At 34.7% G+C, this 18,684-nt stretch overlaps 1 protein-coding gene across 1 annotated transcript in view; it reads right to left on the reverse strand.

Annotated features, from left to right (window-relative positions):
- Positions 1–8,266: 8,266 nt before the first annotated feature.
- Positions 8,267–18,684, reverse strand: part of LOC106882282 (transducin-like enhancer protein 4) — a 100,523-nt gene continuing 90,105 nt past the window's right edge. Inside the window, exons 16-22 of the mRNA XM_089354246.1 lie at positions 16,744–16,812; positions 16,373–16,474; positions 15,044–15,189; positions 14,121–14,232; positions 12,267–12,349; positions 9,740–9,920; positions 8,267–8,837 (exon numbers count right to left, since the gene is read on the reverse strand). Of these exons, the coding sequence (XP_089210372.1) occupies positions 8,730–8,837; positions 9,740–9,920; positions 12,267–12,349; positions 14,121–14,232; positions 15,044–15,189; positions 16,373–16,474; positions 16,744–16,812 (801 nt within the window). The 3' untranslated portion in view covers positions 8,267–8,729. The remainder of the gene's footprint in view (positions 8,838–9,739; positions 9,921–12,266; positions 12,350–14,120; positions 14,233–15,043; positions 15,190–16,372; positions 16,475–16,743; positions 16,813–18,684) is intronic.

Below are 18,684 nucleotides of genomic sequence, written 5' to 3' on the forward strand. Positions count from 1 at the left end.
GACTGCGGCCATGCTGGAGCACCGCCTTTAGTCGAGCAAATCAACCCCAGGACTTATTCTTTGGATGCTTAGTACTTATTCTATCGGTCTCTTTTGTCGAACTGCTAAGTTACGGGGACATAAACACACCACCATCAGTTGTCAAGTGATGTTGGGGGGACAAACACAGACACACAAACATATACACACACATACATTCATATATATATATATATATATATATATATACACATATATACAACGGGCTTCTTTCAGTTTCCGTCTACTAAATCCACTCACAAGGCTTTGGTCGGCCCGAGGCTATAGTAGAAGACACTTGCCCAAGGTGTCACACAGTGGGAATGAACCCGGAACCATGTGGTTGGTAAGCAAGCTACTTACCACATAGCCACTCCTGCGCCTGGAAAAAATAAAATATGAGGAAAAAATAAAAATAAAAACCTTCTTTCAAAGTTAATTACAGAACTGATGATCCAGCATTTTTATTTTATTTTATATCTATTTGGTTTACAGTTCTGAATTTTACACATTCATAAACTTGAGCACCTTCACACTGTAATCAAGTATGAATAGTAGAAATAAGTAGTATTACCAGTGGCCTATACCATTGTTGTTTAAATGAAGGTCAGCCTTGATTATGCATACCTCAGATAAAAGTCATTCTATCTGTGATTGTTCATCTTGTATTTATCACACAAACTGTGGTCAATGTATGGTGTTATCCTATTTTATGTTTATCATAGGCGCAGGAGTGGCTGTGTGGTAAGTAGCTTGCTCACCAACCACATGGTTCCGGGTTCAGTCCCACTGCGTGGCACCTTAGGCAAGTATCTTCTACTATAGCTTTGGGCCAACCAAAGCCTTGTGAGTGGATTTGGTAGACAGAAACTGAAAGAAGCCCATCATATATATGTATATGTGTGTGTGTCTGTGTTTGTTCCCCCAACATCGCTTGACGACCAATGCTGGTGTGTTTACGTCCCCGTAACTTAGCAGTTCGGCAAAAGAGACTGCAGTCGAATGACTGAAACAAGTAAAAGAGTAAAGGAGTATTCTTCTACTCTTCACTCTTTTACTTGTTTCAGTCATTTGACTGTGGCCATGCTGGAGTACTGCCTTTATAGTCAAGCAACTCGATCCCAGAGTTTATTCTTTGTAACCCTAGTACTTATTCTATTGGTACTTATTCAATGCAACTGGTCATACTACATACTTGATATCCTGTTGTTCATTTTGGCTTTATTCACTTTACTTCAAGCTGTGCGGATAATACCGGACTGATCTGGTGCTTCAACTTAAGTACCTAATTCAACTGAATCTCAATTGTCTCTACATATACATACATACATATATATATACATGCACATGTCAAGATCACCAGCACTCTTTCACATGCACATACGAACTCTCTTACACACACGCATGCGCACCTTCGTTTTGGGATCACTACGACTTTATTATCTCTCCTGTGTGACGCTTCTGTCCAGCATTCGCCATGATAGATCGCTAGCCACTACACATTCTTTTTGTCTCTACTTGTTTCTCTCCTTGTTTCTTTTCATGTTCCTTTCTGTGGAAGAGCGTAGGCTCAAAACGTTAAAGACTTTTTCACTTTCCCAGCATTATGCTAATATATCTGTTTTTTTTCTACACCACCTGTCTACGTCCTTTATTTTTCTGTGAATTTTCCCCCTATATATATATACATACATGTATATACATATATATATATACATACATATACACATACATAGATATATATACATATACATGTATACATATATATGCACACATATATATATGCACATATATATATACTTACATATATATATATATGTATATATACATACATATATATATATACATACATGTTTATATACACATATATATATACTTACATATATATATATATACATACATACACACACATATATATATATATGCTAGCATGGGTTGGACGATTTGACTGAGGACTGGCAAGCCAGAAGGCTGCACCAGGTTCCAATCTGATCTGGCAGAATTTCTACAGCTGGATGCCCTTCCTAATGCCAACCACTCCGAGAGTGTAGTGGGCGCTTTTACGTGCCACCGGCACGAGGGTTAGTCACATGGTACTGGCAACGGCCACGCTCAAAAAGGTGTTTTTTATGTGCCACCTGTACGAGAGCCAGTCCAGCGGCACTGGCAATGACCTCGCTCGAATGATTTTCTAACGTGCCACCAGCACAAGTGCTAGAAGGCAACGCTGGTAACGATTATGCTCAAATGGGGCTATTTACGGGCCACTAGCACGGAAGCCAGACAGCTGCTCTGGCAATGAACACGCTCAACAGTGCTGTTAGTGCTTCACTGGCACGGTGCCAGTCATCGAGTATGGTTCAATTACGATTTCACTTGCCCCAACAGGTCGTCGCAAGCAGAGTTTAGTGTCCAATAAAGGAGAGGTTCACATGGGTGCCAGTCGTCAGATTCGGTTCGATTTCGATTTCAAATTTCAGATTCACTTGCCTCAACAGGTCTACGCAAGCAGGGTTTTTAGTGTCCAATGAAATAAAGATACGGATTAGTGAGCTGGCTACACTTCTAGCAGAGATCACAGATTATGCTCTCACTTGCCTTGCCGGGTCTTCTCACGTACTGCATATTTACAAAGGTCCCGGTCACTGGTCATTGCCTCGGTGAGGCCTAAAGTTCAAAGGTCATGCTTCACCACCTCATCCCAGGGTCTACCTCTTCCACAGGTTCCCCAACCGCTAGGGTGTAGCAGTTTTTCACACAGCTATCCTTATCCATTCTTGCCACATGTCCATACCAGCGCAATCGTCACTTTTGCACATCACAACTGATGCTTCTTAGGTCTAACTTTTCTCTCAAGGAACTTACACTCTGTCGAGTATGCACACTGACACTACACTGCAAACACAAGCAAACTAGTGGACAAAATCTCACACAAATTCAGAAGAATAACAATAATAGGCTTATCTTTCAACTGCCATATTTGTTAGGTACATTAATGGACAGAATCACAAAATATTCAGGAGAATAACAAGAATAAGAATATCTCTCAACTACTGTATTTAATTCACATGAATCACTACTTTCCTTATCACTTTCACCAGTTTCATTGCCCAAATCATTCATTTCTGGCAATAAGTGTAAACTCTTCACCTGAAGAATAAATATCATTAATGATTTCCTCAACTGCAAAGAGTCTAGGTCTTGCTTGTTTACAAGATGAAGTGTTGGGTTCGTTTATTTATTTTTTATTTTTTCCAAACTAAAAACGTAAGTAAACAACTGTGGAGGACACTATTAACAATGAGTCATAAACATACTTGACTATAAAACTGCAACATGATCCATTGTCTAATTTTAGTATTTTATCTGCTTTTTCTATGCATATTGTTCATTACCACTTTAGCAAGGATCCAGCAGAGATGGCAATTAAGTTATTCTTACTATAGTTGGAACAGGGCTTGATAGGGTTATTTGTAGTTCAAATCAAGCAGATGCAGCAGAAGGTTTGTTTCTTTGATACAAACAGGTACATTAATAAACTATTCCTGCCATCTGACAATGCTTAAACCTTTAGCTTTCAAATTATTCTGTCAAATGTAATGCTTATTTATTCACACCATTTTGAATTAATCATACATCGTCGTAGCTCTGAGATTTTGATGATGTGGTTGTTTATTTTTAGAATGACTTTGTAGGGTTGGTGTGAGAGGCCAGATGTGGGCAGTTTGAACATAAAACAAGTAGAATGTTTAGGCTGGACATGGCCAGTTTAAATGCTAAAGGGTTAAAGTTAGTTATGCCATTTAGCTTCCAGCTCATAAGCATTTAACAAACAGGCCAACATGCAGAACACTTAGATACAAGTCTTCTTGGAATACATCTGTGAAATTCATGCAATTTCCCAATGAAACACTGGCAACCAGCTGAATGTTGAACTGACCAAAACAGCGTTTAGTGCTTTGATATATCACCAACTTACCTTTTTTATATAAAAACTTGAAACAATCTTTTAAAAATATAAAAATACAAAACAGAAATACAATTCAGTGATCTGAAACTTTATTACAGTCTGACAGTCTGTACAATTGGAATAATTTTTGTTTTCATTTTTACTTTTTATATATATATTCCTTTGAATTTTTTTTTTTTTTCCAAATATTTTCCCTGTCTTTTTTTTTTATAATTTTTTTTTAAAAGTTTTAATACAATTGATTTACACATAGCAACTGCTACTACTGCTGCTACTAGCCTGCATATCAGTGGTCCTGTCCTTTCCGCAGAGATACCCTGGGAATGAGGTGGAGGACGGCTAGGAGCAAAGCATGGCTGTTGCATATAATTTACTGTCTTTTGGTTGGCTGACGTGACTGGTGCACTGTATGAGTTAAGTGGGCCATTTAAAAAATAAAAAATAAAAATTTCAATGACTCCAAACCCCCACCCACCCACCCTGCTTCTTGTCGGAAGAAAATGGATGATAATGATGAAGGAAGAGGGTTAATGAGATGTACAAATTCTGAAGGAGAATGCAGAGTGCATGTGATGATGACAGCAGAACTGAAGAAAGTGGTCAGTTGAAATGATGTGCTATGAAATATCAATAGTTGTGACTATTCACCATCCTTTTATTGACTTAATCCATAAAGCAATTAACATCAAAACACCCTCATAACAAAGCCTTACCTTACAATAGAAGGCTGAAGAGTTGGAAGTTTGGCAGAAAGCTTGGCTTTTCATAAACGGGCAGCTACACCAATTCATACTAATACACGCACATACATACACTCAGACATGCTAGCAAGTAGACACACTCTCAGACAGACATATTCACACAGGTTTAGAAAAATAAACTAAAAAATGCAGGCTAAGAGATAATCCTGCTGTATGTACGAGGAGGCATACACAAATGTACATGCACCACATTGATTATATGTCACTACCCTTGAGAACAATGAAATACGAGATGTGTAATGTGAAGATAGGAATCAAAGGATAACTGGAAATGTCAGATGAAAACATTTAAGTTGTGGAGAGAAAGAAAGAAAGAGAATAGATATTGGAATAATTTACTCGGACAAAATTGATATGCATGCACAAATTCAGCGTTATGAATTTAAGTGTACATACATACATACAAACAAACACACATTTCCTTGGAGTTTATGAAAAGACAGTTGAAGAGAGAGATATCTTACATAATAGACAGGACAGCTATACATACACACACACACACACACTCTTCACACAGATTTGAGAGGGGAAAAAAAAAATGAACATAAACACTAGAATAATTCTAAGCACCCTATAAAATATAGATATCTTTGTGTGTGAGACATACGCACCACACTGAAATGGCTGCAGGGACATTCCAAAACGAAATGGTTGGAATTTTATTGGTCCGTGAAAAAAAAAAGCATCTTTTTATGTTTATTCAACATTTGGCAGAGGTAGATAAGAACAGTTTTCAGTGTGTGCACATGTGTGCGTGGGTGTGTTTTAGTCCAATGGTGGGCATATTAAGCAGTAATTTGAAACTGTTCTTATGATGTCACTAAGCTAGTTTAGTTTAAACATTTTTTTTTTCACTCATTAGTTGATCACTGACTCACTAATTAATCATACCAATTGAGATGTCTGCCCTTAAATTTTCTAGCTGGAAAGATACTAAAAAGTAATAGGTAACTCACTCACCTAGCTTTAGTACCACAAAGCTAGCTGAAGCAAGATTATCATAGTTGAGGATTGGCCTTAAACAAATGGTCAGAGTTCAGTATTGCTAAGATTATTAATGAAGGGCACAAATTAATTACAATGAAATTACCACAAAAACCTTTATGAACAATGAAATCAATGACATTGCCTTACAGGAATATTTCCAGCTATAAACGAGAAATGTTTGTGAAGAGCAGTGTATTATATAACTAAGTTCTTTCTGTAAGTAAAAAGACAAATTGAAATTGAATAGCATTTATATCTTTCTCAGGGGTGGTTATTAGTGACAAATGAAATGAAAGGATTTGTTTCTATTAATAAACTCTCAAGATAGAGTAATTTTGTTGTGTTACAGAGATCCATTATTACTATTAGCAGTAGTAGTATCACTTAGTGTTCATTAATTTCAAGTAATTAGTTAGCTAACTGTCAACAGATGTGCAGGGATCTATGTAGATTAATACAAATGGTTTAATCTTATCAAAATAACCAGAAGATTCTAAACATTTACACGTGAGGTACATTAAATGGATGACCAGAAATCACAGATAATCTTCATGCCATGCCATTAAAGTCATATGAACAGTAAAAAGTGAAAAGTTCTAAACTGAAACTTCCACTTCATCAAACTAAATAATTAAGCCCAAATTTGAGAATTGATTAATTCTATTTCTTGTTGCGCTTGCATTCTTACAACCTGCTCTTCATTTTCTTATACTGAGATAGTTAACTAACTTTTTTATGTGGACAAAAAAAGCTTACTTGCAAAATCTCAGCAAATACATGTAGGGCAGCATGCATGTGTATGTGTTTAAAAAAAGAAATTGTTAAAAAAAAAAACACCACCCATTGCTTTGAAGTTGTAACCTAGCAACAGTTATGATAAAAATTAGCATAGGAATAGCATAAATAAAAATTAAACTTACTTTAATTTCAATGATTCTAGTGGAGTAAATTTTTGTTTTTTTAAATAAATCAGTAAAATATTTGATAAATTCATAACAGGATTAAGAAACACAAAGCAATCCTTAATAATAATTAAACATAAGTGAAAGAGAGAGAAAGAAAAAAAAGGGGGGGAGATGTGGTAGAGGTGTGGGGGGATATATCACATTTCTTTACAATTCAGAAAATGAATTAAGGAGAAGAAAAATGTGGGGAGAAAAAAAAATAATGGTGATATGAGTTTAAAAAAAAAAAAAAAAAGTTAAAACTCACTGCTGTGCATTCAGAGAATGTCGAAAATGTTTATGAAAATACTGAAATTATGCACTATATTCACACTGCACGACCAGTTGTCTTGCAGCAGCTGGCTTGAAGAGAAATAAGTGTATGTATGTCTGTACATGTGCATACATTGTATTCATGTATGTAAGTATATATATATATATATATATATATATATATATATATATATATATATATATATAATGTACACAGTACAGTAGCATGAAATGACTATGTCCCAGGTGAGGTTTAGATGGGGAAGTGCAGATATTGTTTTTTTTTTTTTTATATCTACAACTTCCTTAAAAGTATTATGCTGCCTGGCAATCCCCGAGGAGCGAAGAAAACATTTGTGACATATGGAGTCAGAATTTTTTCTGTGGTATGCATATATATATATGTGTGTGTGTGGTTAATAAATTACAAAATAAAAAAAAAATAACAAAAAGAAAGTAAAATGGTGGGTTTGAGGAAGAAGAGTGGCGTAGATGAAGAAAAATGTGTATATGAGAAAGAGAGAGAGAGAAAGAAAGAAAGTCTGAGCATGAAGTTAATTATGTAAAAGTTAACATGCGTTTTGTTTTGTTTTTTTTTTGTTTTTGATACCAAACAAAATAAAATTTCTTTATAAACCACAACTTTCAAAAGACCTCTTTCAAAACGAAGCAGCTCCAATCAAAATGTATGTGTGAGTGAATTTATATTAGTGAGCATATACAGATGAAAAAAGGTGTAATAATTTTTCCCAGTCCAAGCAGTCGCCAACCTCACATGCAGAGGTAGTTTCTCTTTTCACTTTGTAAAATTCTCAAATGTCCATTTTTTGAATTATTTCAGTTTTTTTTTTCTTTTCTTTCATTGATTAAAAAAAATAATAATAAACAAGTCTGTAATGTTGAAATTGTAGGTGTAGATGTAGGTGTGTCGGTAGAACTCAGCCACAGATTACTGCTGAGCAGGCAAATATTTAAATGAACAAGTTCTTTTTTTTTTTTACTTTATTTTAAATATAACTTGATTTAATTGTTCTTATTTCTTTACTTTAAAAAAAAAAAAATTTTTCTTTAGGGATCTCACCAAACAAATGGTAATATATTTGAATGTTAGAGATCTTCTGGAGTTTATTTTTTGTTAAAATTGGCTTGAAGAACCCATATGCAAAAATTGCTCATTTCCTTTGAAAAACAGTTTTTGTTTCTTTAATTTTTATTTTTTTAATTTTAATTTGGTTGATAAATTCTTTTTTTGTTTGTTTATTTTCTTACAAACATAACTAATATATTAAACAGTTTCTTTTTTACATACAGAATGGGGAATGAAGTGAGAGGCAAGGAGGAACTAACAGAAACAAACCTAAATGTTCCTTCTCCAAACCAGTTTTCTTAGCTGTTATGATACTCATATCATTGTGAACAGTTAAACCACAACAACAATATCATCAACAGTTCAGTCATTTACATTGCCTGAAATAGCAGAGACTCAAAGGCTCTTAAACTATTGAAGAATTGGTCTGCTTGTTTCGGCTCCTCTGATTATTTTTATAGTTGTGTTGATGTGTAAACTTGTCCATGTCAAACTAATGTTTATTTAAAACAACTGCGAGTTTACAAAAAAAAAAAAAAAAAACAAGTTTGACAACTATAAAGATTTCTTTTTCTTTGCCTTTTTCTTTTTAAAAAGTCAATAGAGACAAAAACGCTTTTTTTGTTTTGTTATTTTTTTTCTTTCATTCTTTAAAAAAATTTGTGTGGTTTATGATATTTTTTATTTTTCTAGAACATTACTTCATACAATGTGGCTTTTTTGTCTCCTGATCCTGTGACAATGTATTTGTCATCTGTGGAAATATCACAACTAAGGACAGATGAGGATTCTTTTGACTGCAAGAAAACAAAAGAAGAAAGAGCGTGAGAAAATTTTTTAACATGTAAATCAAGTCTACATTTAAACCTTTTATTTTCAAGTGCGATAAAATGAGATGTATTTGATGAAACAAATATATTGCTGAATGGCTATAGTAAGAACACTAGTACTTGTAGTTATTTCACTCCTACGATTTCTTTTCTTTTTCACAAAATGTTAGAGTAAGAACAAGAGATTGCCTAGGGGTTGGGGAACTTTTTTTAACCAATTACCTCAAAATATATTTGCCGCTGGACTGGATCCCATAAAAAACACCTTTTTGAGCATGGCCGTTGCCAGTACCGTGTGACTGGCACTCGTGCCGGTGGCATGTAAAAGCACCCACTACATTCTCGGAGTGGTTGGCGTTAGGAAGGGCATCCAGTCGTAGAAACTCTGCCAGACCAGATTGGAGCCTGGTGCAGCCTTCTGGCTTGCCAGTCTTCAGTCAAACCCATGGTTTCTACTGCTGGATACCCTTCTTAATGTCAAAGACTTTACAGAATGTACTGGGTGCTTTTTTACATGACACCTGTAGCAGTGAGGCAACTAAGTAACTCAAGACAAGATCCCTCATATGAAAGGAGAGTAGTATTAAGGGATGGAAACAGGTGTCTTGTAGTAAAGGAGAAACATGGTTACCTCAGAGAGAGAGAGAGAGAGAGAGAGAGAGAGAAAGAGCAAGGATGGTGATGATGAGATGGTAAGTGTGTGGGAGAAGTATGTCCCCAAGTTACAGAGGTAGGTATACAGTGAAGGGGACTGAAGACACATATTGTTTATGCTGATTCTAAGATGGTAAAATACATAAAGAAAATTTATAAATACTTATTAACAAAAGCTCATATTTCATCAGACATAAACAAAACAGCCATCTTACCTGGAATATGCTGGCACCAAAAGGTGTTCTCCAAGCATTCAGCAGATTATCTTTGCCAGTGCTTACAAACCATTTACCACAGTAAGCAAACTTGAGTGATAATACACAACTCTCGTGTAAATGGAGTTGATACTTATCAGCTTTGGTGTGATGCAAGACTTCAACATTACTACTTTCCATACTAGAAAATAAACCACAAAAACAAAAAATATAATAGCAATCTTATATTTGTAACAATTATGATTTCTTACATAATAATAACATTGATAACAATTATAATGGTTTCTTACATAGGCACAAGACCATAAATTAGTTCTTATTTTATTTAAGTTGGTAGGGTCAGCATCAGAATCTACCAATATCATGTGGTCAAATCGAGGATGATAAACAATTCGCATATCCTGTTATTTATAGGATTTGAGTGGCATTGTTTCATCATTAAACCTTTCAAAGATGATAATAAGAATAACACCTGGTATTGTTGCTCCTAACTAAGATGCAGTAGCCCTGGGGTCTTACATCTTCCCATTACTTAAAAGCATCAAGATTCGTTTGGGATAATCAGCCATAACATCTTTGTTGGAGTAGTTTGGGAGACACCAGCATCAGTTGATTTAATCTACCCGTGTATTTGACTGGTACTTTATCAACCCCAGAACAATGAAAAGCAGGACATGAACTCAGAATGCAGATAAATGTAATCAAAGAGTAGCTGGCATACATTCCGGTGTTCAACTGTTTCTACCAGTTCACTGTTTTTCCCAACAACAATTTTACATCTACAATGTAAGTTTACAATTACAAATTTAATTTTACATTACATTTGATAATTAATTATTACATAAACCTCTGGTGTGCTCCAGATGCATAGGAGCTCTTGTTAACTCATACCACAGATTGTTTTGTTTTTGTGAGATTATCAGACTTTCTATTGGATTCAAAGCTAACTCTTGATGGGACTCTAATAAAGTAAAGAAACTGAAGTAGTTGTCCTAGTTCTTTGCATTCCAAGTTCAAAGTGTCTTGTTCGATGTGCTGATAATTGTACAAATCCACTGTCTTGGACTTGTACTTTACTGATCCTAAATGAATTAATGGCAAAGGTAACCTCAATAGGATTTTAACTCCAGGTGTGAATATCAAGACAAATGCTACATGCATTCTATCTGATGTTCTAACGATTGCCAATTCGGATTCTGATTTAGGTGCATGGTCAGTCTTTTTTTTTTTTTTTTGAGTGGAATTTAGACAATTACAACTCCAATCATAGACAGGTACTTTATTTTATTGATTCTCAAAGGATGAAGGGCAAAGCTGATAGCAGTATCATTTGAAGTGCAAAAGGCCAGAACAAAGACCACAAGACTTTTTGTCCAGCACACTAATGATTCTGTGCATCCACCAACTTCCATAACAACAATGATGACAACAATGATAATAATAATAATAATAATAATAATAATAATAATAATAATAATAATAATAATAAGGGAGCTAGTTTTAAAATTTTGGCAGTATCTAAATTGATTCTGAAATTAGATTCCATTCATTGATCATTTTTGCCAACATCCTTTCTGTGTAAAGTCACAGTTCATTGACTCTAAGACAACAAGCTAAATATGTTCAACACTAGCTTAGGAAGTTCCTTTCTCATTTAAACTCACAGCCACCAATCACTCAGCAGGCTTTCAAATCTATTTCCATCCATCAAACCAGCAGGATTTGAAGCAGAAACACCACTGCATGTTTTCATTAGTCAGATACATCACTAAATGATAGTTATTAAGACTAATTTGACTGTATGTGTGTGTGTGTGTGTGTGTGTGTACACACACACACACACACACACAAAATAGGTTATCTTAATCATTTTAGTGCCTATTATCTACTAAATTGTAAATGAAAGATATAAAATAAACTGCTGCAGAATAAACTGACAGGTGTGATAACTGAATAAGAGGCTAGAATACTGCATTTGGAACAAACTTTTTCTCATCCTCCTTTAATATTGTATTATACATAGCAATGCTCAATTATGTAAAATTGCATTCTATAAAACATATTATTCTGTTTGTCTTAAAAAAACTAAGACAGATGCCTCCGTTCTATTCTTTTATCAGTCTCGGTCATACTGAAGTCAAACTGTGGCACTAAATTCATAAGAATGGTCAATTATGCTGACTCAGTACTTGACTGGTACTTTACTGATCTTTGAAACAGACAGGATTTATTTGACATTGCCTGCTCTGCTATCAACTACCCTGTTACAAATTCATACTTCAAAGATTCAAATGTGAGGGTGGGGGGAAGCCAAAATCAATATAATGTAAAGAAAAAAAATAAACGTTTAAAACAATACTCCTATCAATAAATTATAAAACAATGATTTGAATTAAAAGATACTTCTTGATGTACAAAAAAATTGTCTTTAAAATAAAAAGAATTATTGTAGAACAATAGAGTTGTAAATTAAACCATTCCTTTTAGAAACCGAACAGGTCACATTAAAACAAAATAGTAGACGTACCCAACGGCAAGCCATTCACCAGTTGGACAATAACCAAGGGAGAAAATCTGAGATGTAAAATCGTGTTGCTGCAGTTGTCGTCCCTGATGAAAAGATAAAAAAATAAATATGTACTTTTTTTTTTAAAGGAAAAACATTCGTGTTTTGTACACATTACCGTACGAAACTGAATTAAATATGAAATTAATTTATTAGGATAGGTTTGATTAAGTATATTTTCAATGTAAATATTATTTATTATACAGGAATCAAGCGGTAGGAAGTCTGTCCCACCCAAAATCAGTTAAGTTTGCGTGCCACATCGCACCCACCTCGAGTTTTTGCTAAGTATTACATTTTTTTTATCGTCAAAGAAAGGCTCTTTCTCGAAACGTTGAAACTTATGTCTACTTACGACATGTGAACTTTTTTTTCCAGAATAATGTACATTAGAGCATACACAAAGATGCACAGTAATTAAATAAACGACATAATTGTTTACATTTTTTCTATTTATTTCTTCTCTAGTTTATAATTGATTTTTAGATCAGATATGGGCAAGCCTTTTCGAAGGCATGTCTGTCACTAAGGTGGTGCATTGGACAGCTCTGCCCTCTCACTATTCAATGGTGTACCCTCAGATTTAGAAAATACAGTTTACAAAAATTACTACCCACCCAGAACATTCTGAAACACCCAGATCACCAAAGCCCAGTGACGGGCCTGTTTAAGAAACAGGCAGTATAAGAAATATATCATCGTCAGGTGATCTGCAGTTTGCTTATGATTGATTTAGATATTTTATAAATAAGAAGTAGACTGGTTGCCAGGTTGGGGCATGAATACAAACATATCTTTGCAGAAGGTTATGGATTTTCCTAAGGTTATCTAGCAACAGATGCAGTTCTGTCCACAGTTGAATGGTTAGCAAGCATTTTAAACAAAAATCACAGCTGCTCTAAATATAAAGTGCCTCAATTTAACAAAGCCCACCTCAAAGATCGAATTAACAAAACTAAATCCATAAGGAAAATGGACACAGAAAAAACCTATGTAAATAAAAGATCAGCAATCTGTGTCAGTTAATTTGACGGTTAGGATTGTCATTATCATTCCATGTCCACCTTTCATGCTGGCATGGCTTAGACAGTTTGATAAAATCTGATGCGTTAGGTGACTGTATCAATCTCTAATCTTTTAGTTTTGGCATTGGATAGCTTTCCTAACATCTACCACTTTCAAGAATATACTGGATGTTTATTTTATAGTACCAGCACTCATGAGGTTATCTTATAATTGGCATAAAACCTGTCCAACCAATACCTGTTTGGAGAAGTAGAAGTAAAATACTAGAGCTAACAATTAAAAAAAAGTGTTCAATCCATAAAAAAAAAACTTTCAGCCAATGTAAGTATGTGCGCGTGTATATATATATATATATATATATATATATATATTATACTGTGACTATATTGGGGTACCACCTTGAAGAATTTTAGTCAAACAAGTCAATGCCGCTACTTATTTTATTAATCCCCTTTGCCAAACTGCTAAGTTATGGGGATGCAAACATATCAACACTGGTTGTCAAGCAATGGAGAGGACAAACAAGCACACATACACAGATGTGTGTGTGTGTGTGTGTACAATGGGCTTCTTTCAGTATCCATCTACAAAATCCACTCACAAGACTTTGGTTGGCCTGAGGCTATGGAAGAAGTTGTCCCAAAGTGAACCTGGAGCCATGAGGTTGCAACTTCTTACCATACAGTTACATTTTCACAAGTTAATGTGAATAGAGAAGTTTTTGCAAAGGTTGAACAAATGAGTAAAATGAAAAAGATAGTTAGCAAAAAACCAAAAGAATACACTTACTTCTCTGAGATCCCAAGATCTAACCGTATTATCCAGACCACCAGTCCAAAGCTTTGTGCCATCAGGAGAAATATCAATACAACTGGCCCCATCTGTATGTCCTTGAAACTGCCTGTATAATGCAAAAAAAAAAAAATGATTTTTTAAGAATGCATACCACTTATTTTGTAAATTCCCAACAGAAAAAAAAAATCTATAAATAATTCAGCTCATTCTATTCACACCAACATTTAATAAAAGCTATTGTTCTTTTTAAAATGGTTTGGACACACGAGAGGGTTTATCAATTTGACTAGCATATTTTATTTCATGAATTATGATGTAAGAGGTAACTAAAACAGTTGGCATTTGAAAGGGCATCTTGCTACAAAATGCTGCCTCAAAAAATCCTGGTCAACCCATACCATCAAGGAAAAGCAGACATAAAAATGCAATGTCCGTATCATTTTTATATCTACTTTTACTCTTTTACTTATTTCAGTCATTTGACTGCGGCCATGCTGGAGCACCGCCTTTAGTCGAGCAAATCGACCCCAGGACTTATTCTTTGTAAGCCTGGTACTTATTCTATCGGTCTCTTTTTGCCGAACCGCTAAGTTGGGCTTCTTTTAGTTTCCGTCTACCAAATCCACTCACAAGGCTTTGGTTGGCCTGAGGCTATAGTAGAAGACACTTGCCCAAGGTGCTACGCAGTGAGACTGAACTCGGAACCATGTGGTTGGTAAGCAAGCTACTTACCACACAGCCACTCCTGCGCCTATGTTGATAAAATTTTAACAAATAGAGAGAGAGAGGGAGAGAGAGAGAGAGGGAGAGAGAGAGAGGGAGAGGGAGAGAGGGAGAGGGAGAGAGAGAGAGGGAGAGAGAGAGGGAGAGAGAGAGAGAGGGAGAGAGAGAGAGGGAGAGAGAGAGAGAAGACTCACCTCACTAAAGTCTGATTATGCAAATCCCAAACAGCTATGTTTCCATCACTGCAACAGCTAAAGCAAACTTTAGAGTCAGGACTAATTGCAAGTGCATAACATGCAGGTGCACTCGATGTTAACTCAGCTTTGATGCGTGGCGTTGGCTAGATTTTAAAAAGTATAAAAGAATAAATAATCAATCTTTACAATAATAATATGAAGATCGAAAACATAATGAAGATATGATGTTAATACAGTAATACAGACAAGGCAGAGTAACCTTTCTAATTACAGGCTTTTGGGCCACTAAACTAAAATAATTTACAAAACATATCATACAAAGTACATCATTTATTACATTAAGTAAATCAAGGAGAAACATTAGAGTTGGACATAAAGATTATGTTGCAAAGTTTTGGTAAAATGCTAGGATTATATAACCGTAACATAATGCATGTCCAGACGAAAGTTATTAAGGGGGTATATGCATCCCCTCCACACTCACACACCAAACGCAGCAGGTCACCCATGCCTCCTAAGAAATCAATGAAACCCATTTGTTACATGAAATCAGTAATTGATAATCATATTAAAACAGCAAAGTCTTACACACATAGTCATCCTACCCATATCAGGAAGAGATATGACTAAAGTTATAGTTCAGGCTCTGACTGAGCAGACCTATGATTAAAGACTTTCCAAAGCCCATCATTTTGTTTTGAGGTACAAATGTATCTAGGATTACTTTATTCAATGTGTCATCTTTCCTTCAAGTTTTAAAAGAATGATCAGGTGATAAAACAGAATTACTGGAATTAAGGACACAGAAATTTTAATAGTTCTTTCATTACATGTCCAAATAACTTATAAACAGTAATGATTGTAATACAATGTTATTTATACATTGTCGTAATAAAGTACATGAAAATCTTATGAAATCACTGATATATTTAAGGCATTAATTTCTAATCACACTCGATTGTTCTTAGGCAAAATAAATGTTATTCTGTCTCTGTGTTTCCAACTGAAGATCAGTATCAATTTCAGTTTGGAGTTAAATAGGTAGCATTAATAAAAGTGAAGAATACTCTTACAACACCTACTCCAATAAAACCATACATGCTAATTTGAGTGACTTCTATGGCAAGCAAATTTCATTCAATGGATTCTATCTTTAAAATGGAGTACTGCATATTTGAATCAAACTGCTTAAGTAAAGATGGCGGACATTATTCAACAATTCGTGCAATACATTTGAATTTGTAAACCCATCTAGGGGTTAGCAAAGAAAACCATTCAAGTATCTTTAAAACAAAAGTAAAAAGTCCAAGTGAAAAAGTAACTCACAGCTGCTAGATCCCATATTGACAAAGTACTTGCTTCTCCCCCTACAATCAATGTTCGACCGTCTTGCAGCAGTTTGATGGACCTGATATAATTATCTCGTTGCTATAATGAGATGGATAACAAAAACAGAATATATAGATGAATAAAAAAAATAAACACAAAATCCATACAAGCATGGAAATTAATTAATTAAAATACATGGAATTAATTAACTAAAATACATGAATAGTAGTTTATTTATCCTCACAACTCTGTTTACATATTAAACTTCAAATGTAGTGACTTAATAAACTTTAGAGCTTCATGTTTAACTTATTCATGCAATACAACTGTTATCTTTTTGAGAATATATAGCATCAGAAGATAATTACCAAACAATCAAGTTGTGATATTGGATTTTTGTTTCCTGACTGACCGATATCCCATACTTTAACACAGCCCTGAAAAAAGAAACAAACAACATGAAAATATCTTCAACAGAGAAACTTCATCTTAAAGTAATACAAGCTGAAAATGGAAATCTTGTAACTGAGCACACAAGTGCATTCATACACACATGATTTATCACAACTTACATCAGTTGTCAAAATTTGGAAATAGTGCAGACAGTTAAAAATAATTCAGGTCAACAAATTAGAGTAGGAAATTTAAAAAATGTGTTGCTAATTAGAAACAATTTGATAAAGCACAAAATGTATGCTTGTAACAAATTAAGGTGCACGAAAGCCTAGATACCTTAAACATCGTGAGAAAATAACCAATATTTTTAAACATAAAACTATAAAGTTATCTGAGAGGTTCACTGAAAAAATTTATTATCTCAATGTTTTATAAAGCATGTAAGATTTTCTGAAGCTAATAAGGAGGCTCTTTCACACAAATTTGGATTCACTTTAACCCTTTAGCATTTAAACCAGCCACATCCAACCCAAATATTCTTCTTATTTTATGTTCAAAACCAGCCAGATCAGGCCTCTCACAACTACCCTACAATGTCATTCAAGAAACAACAATCACACCATCAAAATCTCGAAGCTACAAGATAATGCTTGATTAATTTAAAACAATGTAAATTAAGAAGTACTACACTGGACAGCAGAAAAATCTGAATGCTAAATGGTTAACGCACATCCTTCAGAGATTGTTATAGTTGAGATGTAAATGAATACAGAGAAGAGTAGATCATGGCTCTAAATGCTGCTGGGGCATATATTTTACAAAACATCTGCGGATTGTGATAAGGCAATATAAGAGTGCTGGTCTGTCATTTAGCGCCAGGTCAACTCTTCACAAACAGACTTATGATCAAAAATATTCCAGCCACAAATGTCCCAGAGTATCTGGGACTATATTATTCAATGTGTCATTTTTAAGGCAGTAGGATACAACTAAAGATTTGACTGCTATTTCTAGTAGGTTGGATGACCATGTAGCAGTTTCCTTATTGACTTTCAGTGCTGATATTAGCGAAGTTAATAAAAGTGTTGGAATAATTTATTCATTAAAAATGTTCTTTACAAGAGTTATTGAACTACCAAGTAGAATATTCCCCAAGACAAACATACTACAATTTAAGAAATTCAATCTAATTTGACTTCTGATATAATATATAATAGTAATTAACATACAAGATCCTCTATTAGTGATGGTGAATTGGAAAACTGTTGGCAAAATTATGTTGCTATATAAACATTTGTAGCAACTGTTTATCTGACACTTAATCTAGTTACACACGCCAATCAAGAACAGAAAAATAAACTGACTTTTCAAGAGTGAGTTTGCCTATTTTCTGCTGTACTTTGATTACACTCAAAACACATTACCACATCAAGCTAAAATAACTTATATGTTTAGTATAGAAACTGGTGATTTTCTCTGTTGTGGGTCCCGAGTAACAAAGGACTACAAAACTAGGTGATAATTTTGATACTCAGTCAACCCATGGCAAAAAACAGGTATAATTGATAACATGAAGAAAGACTTTCCTCAATATGAAAGGAAATTTTTGTTCAAGATAAATGTTTGTGTAACATAACAACAACAGCTGCTGTTGGCACTCCGTCGCTTACGACGTCAAGGGTTCCAGTTGATCCGATCAACGGAACAGCCAGCTCGTGAAATTAACGTGCAAGTGGCTGAGCACTCCACAGACACGTGTACCCTTAACGTAGTTCTCGGGGATATTCAGCGTGACACAGTGTGACAAGGCTGGCTCTTTGAATTACAGGCACAGGAGAAACAGGAAGTAAGAGTGAGAGAATATTGTAGTGATAGAGTACAGCAGGGTTCGCCATCATCCCCTGCCGGAGCCT

The sequence above is a fragment of the Octopus bimaculoides genome, chromosome 6, assembly GCF_046866305.1.
Source record: "Octopus bimaculoides isolate indiv1 chromosome 6, ASM4686630v1, whole genome shotgun sequence".
NCBI lineage: Eukaryota > Metazoa > Mollusca > Cephalopoda > Octopoda > Octopodidae > Octopus > Octopus bimaculoides.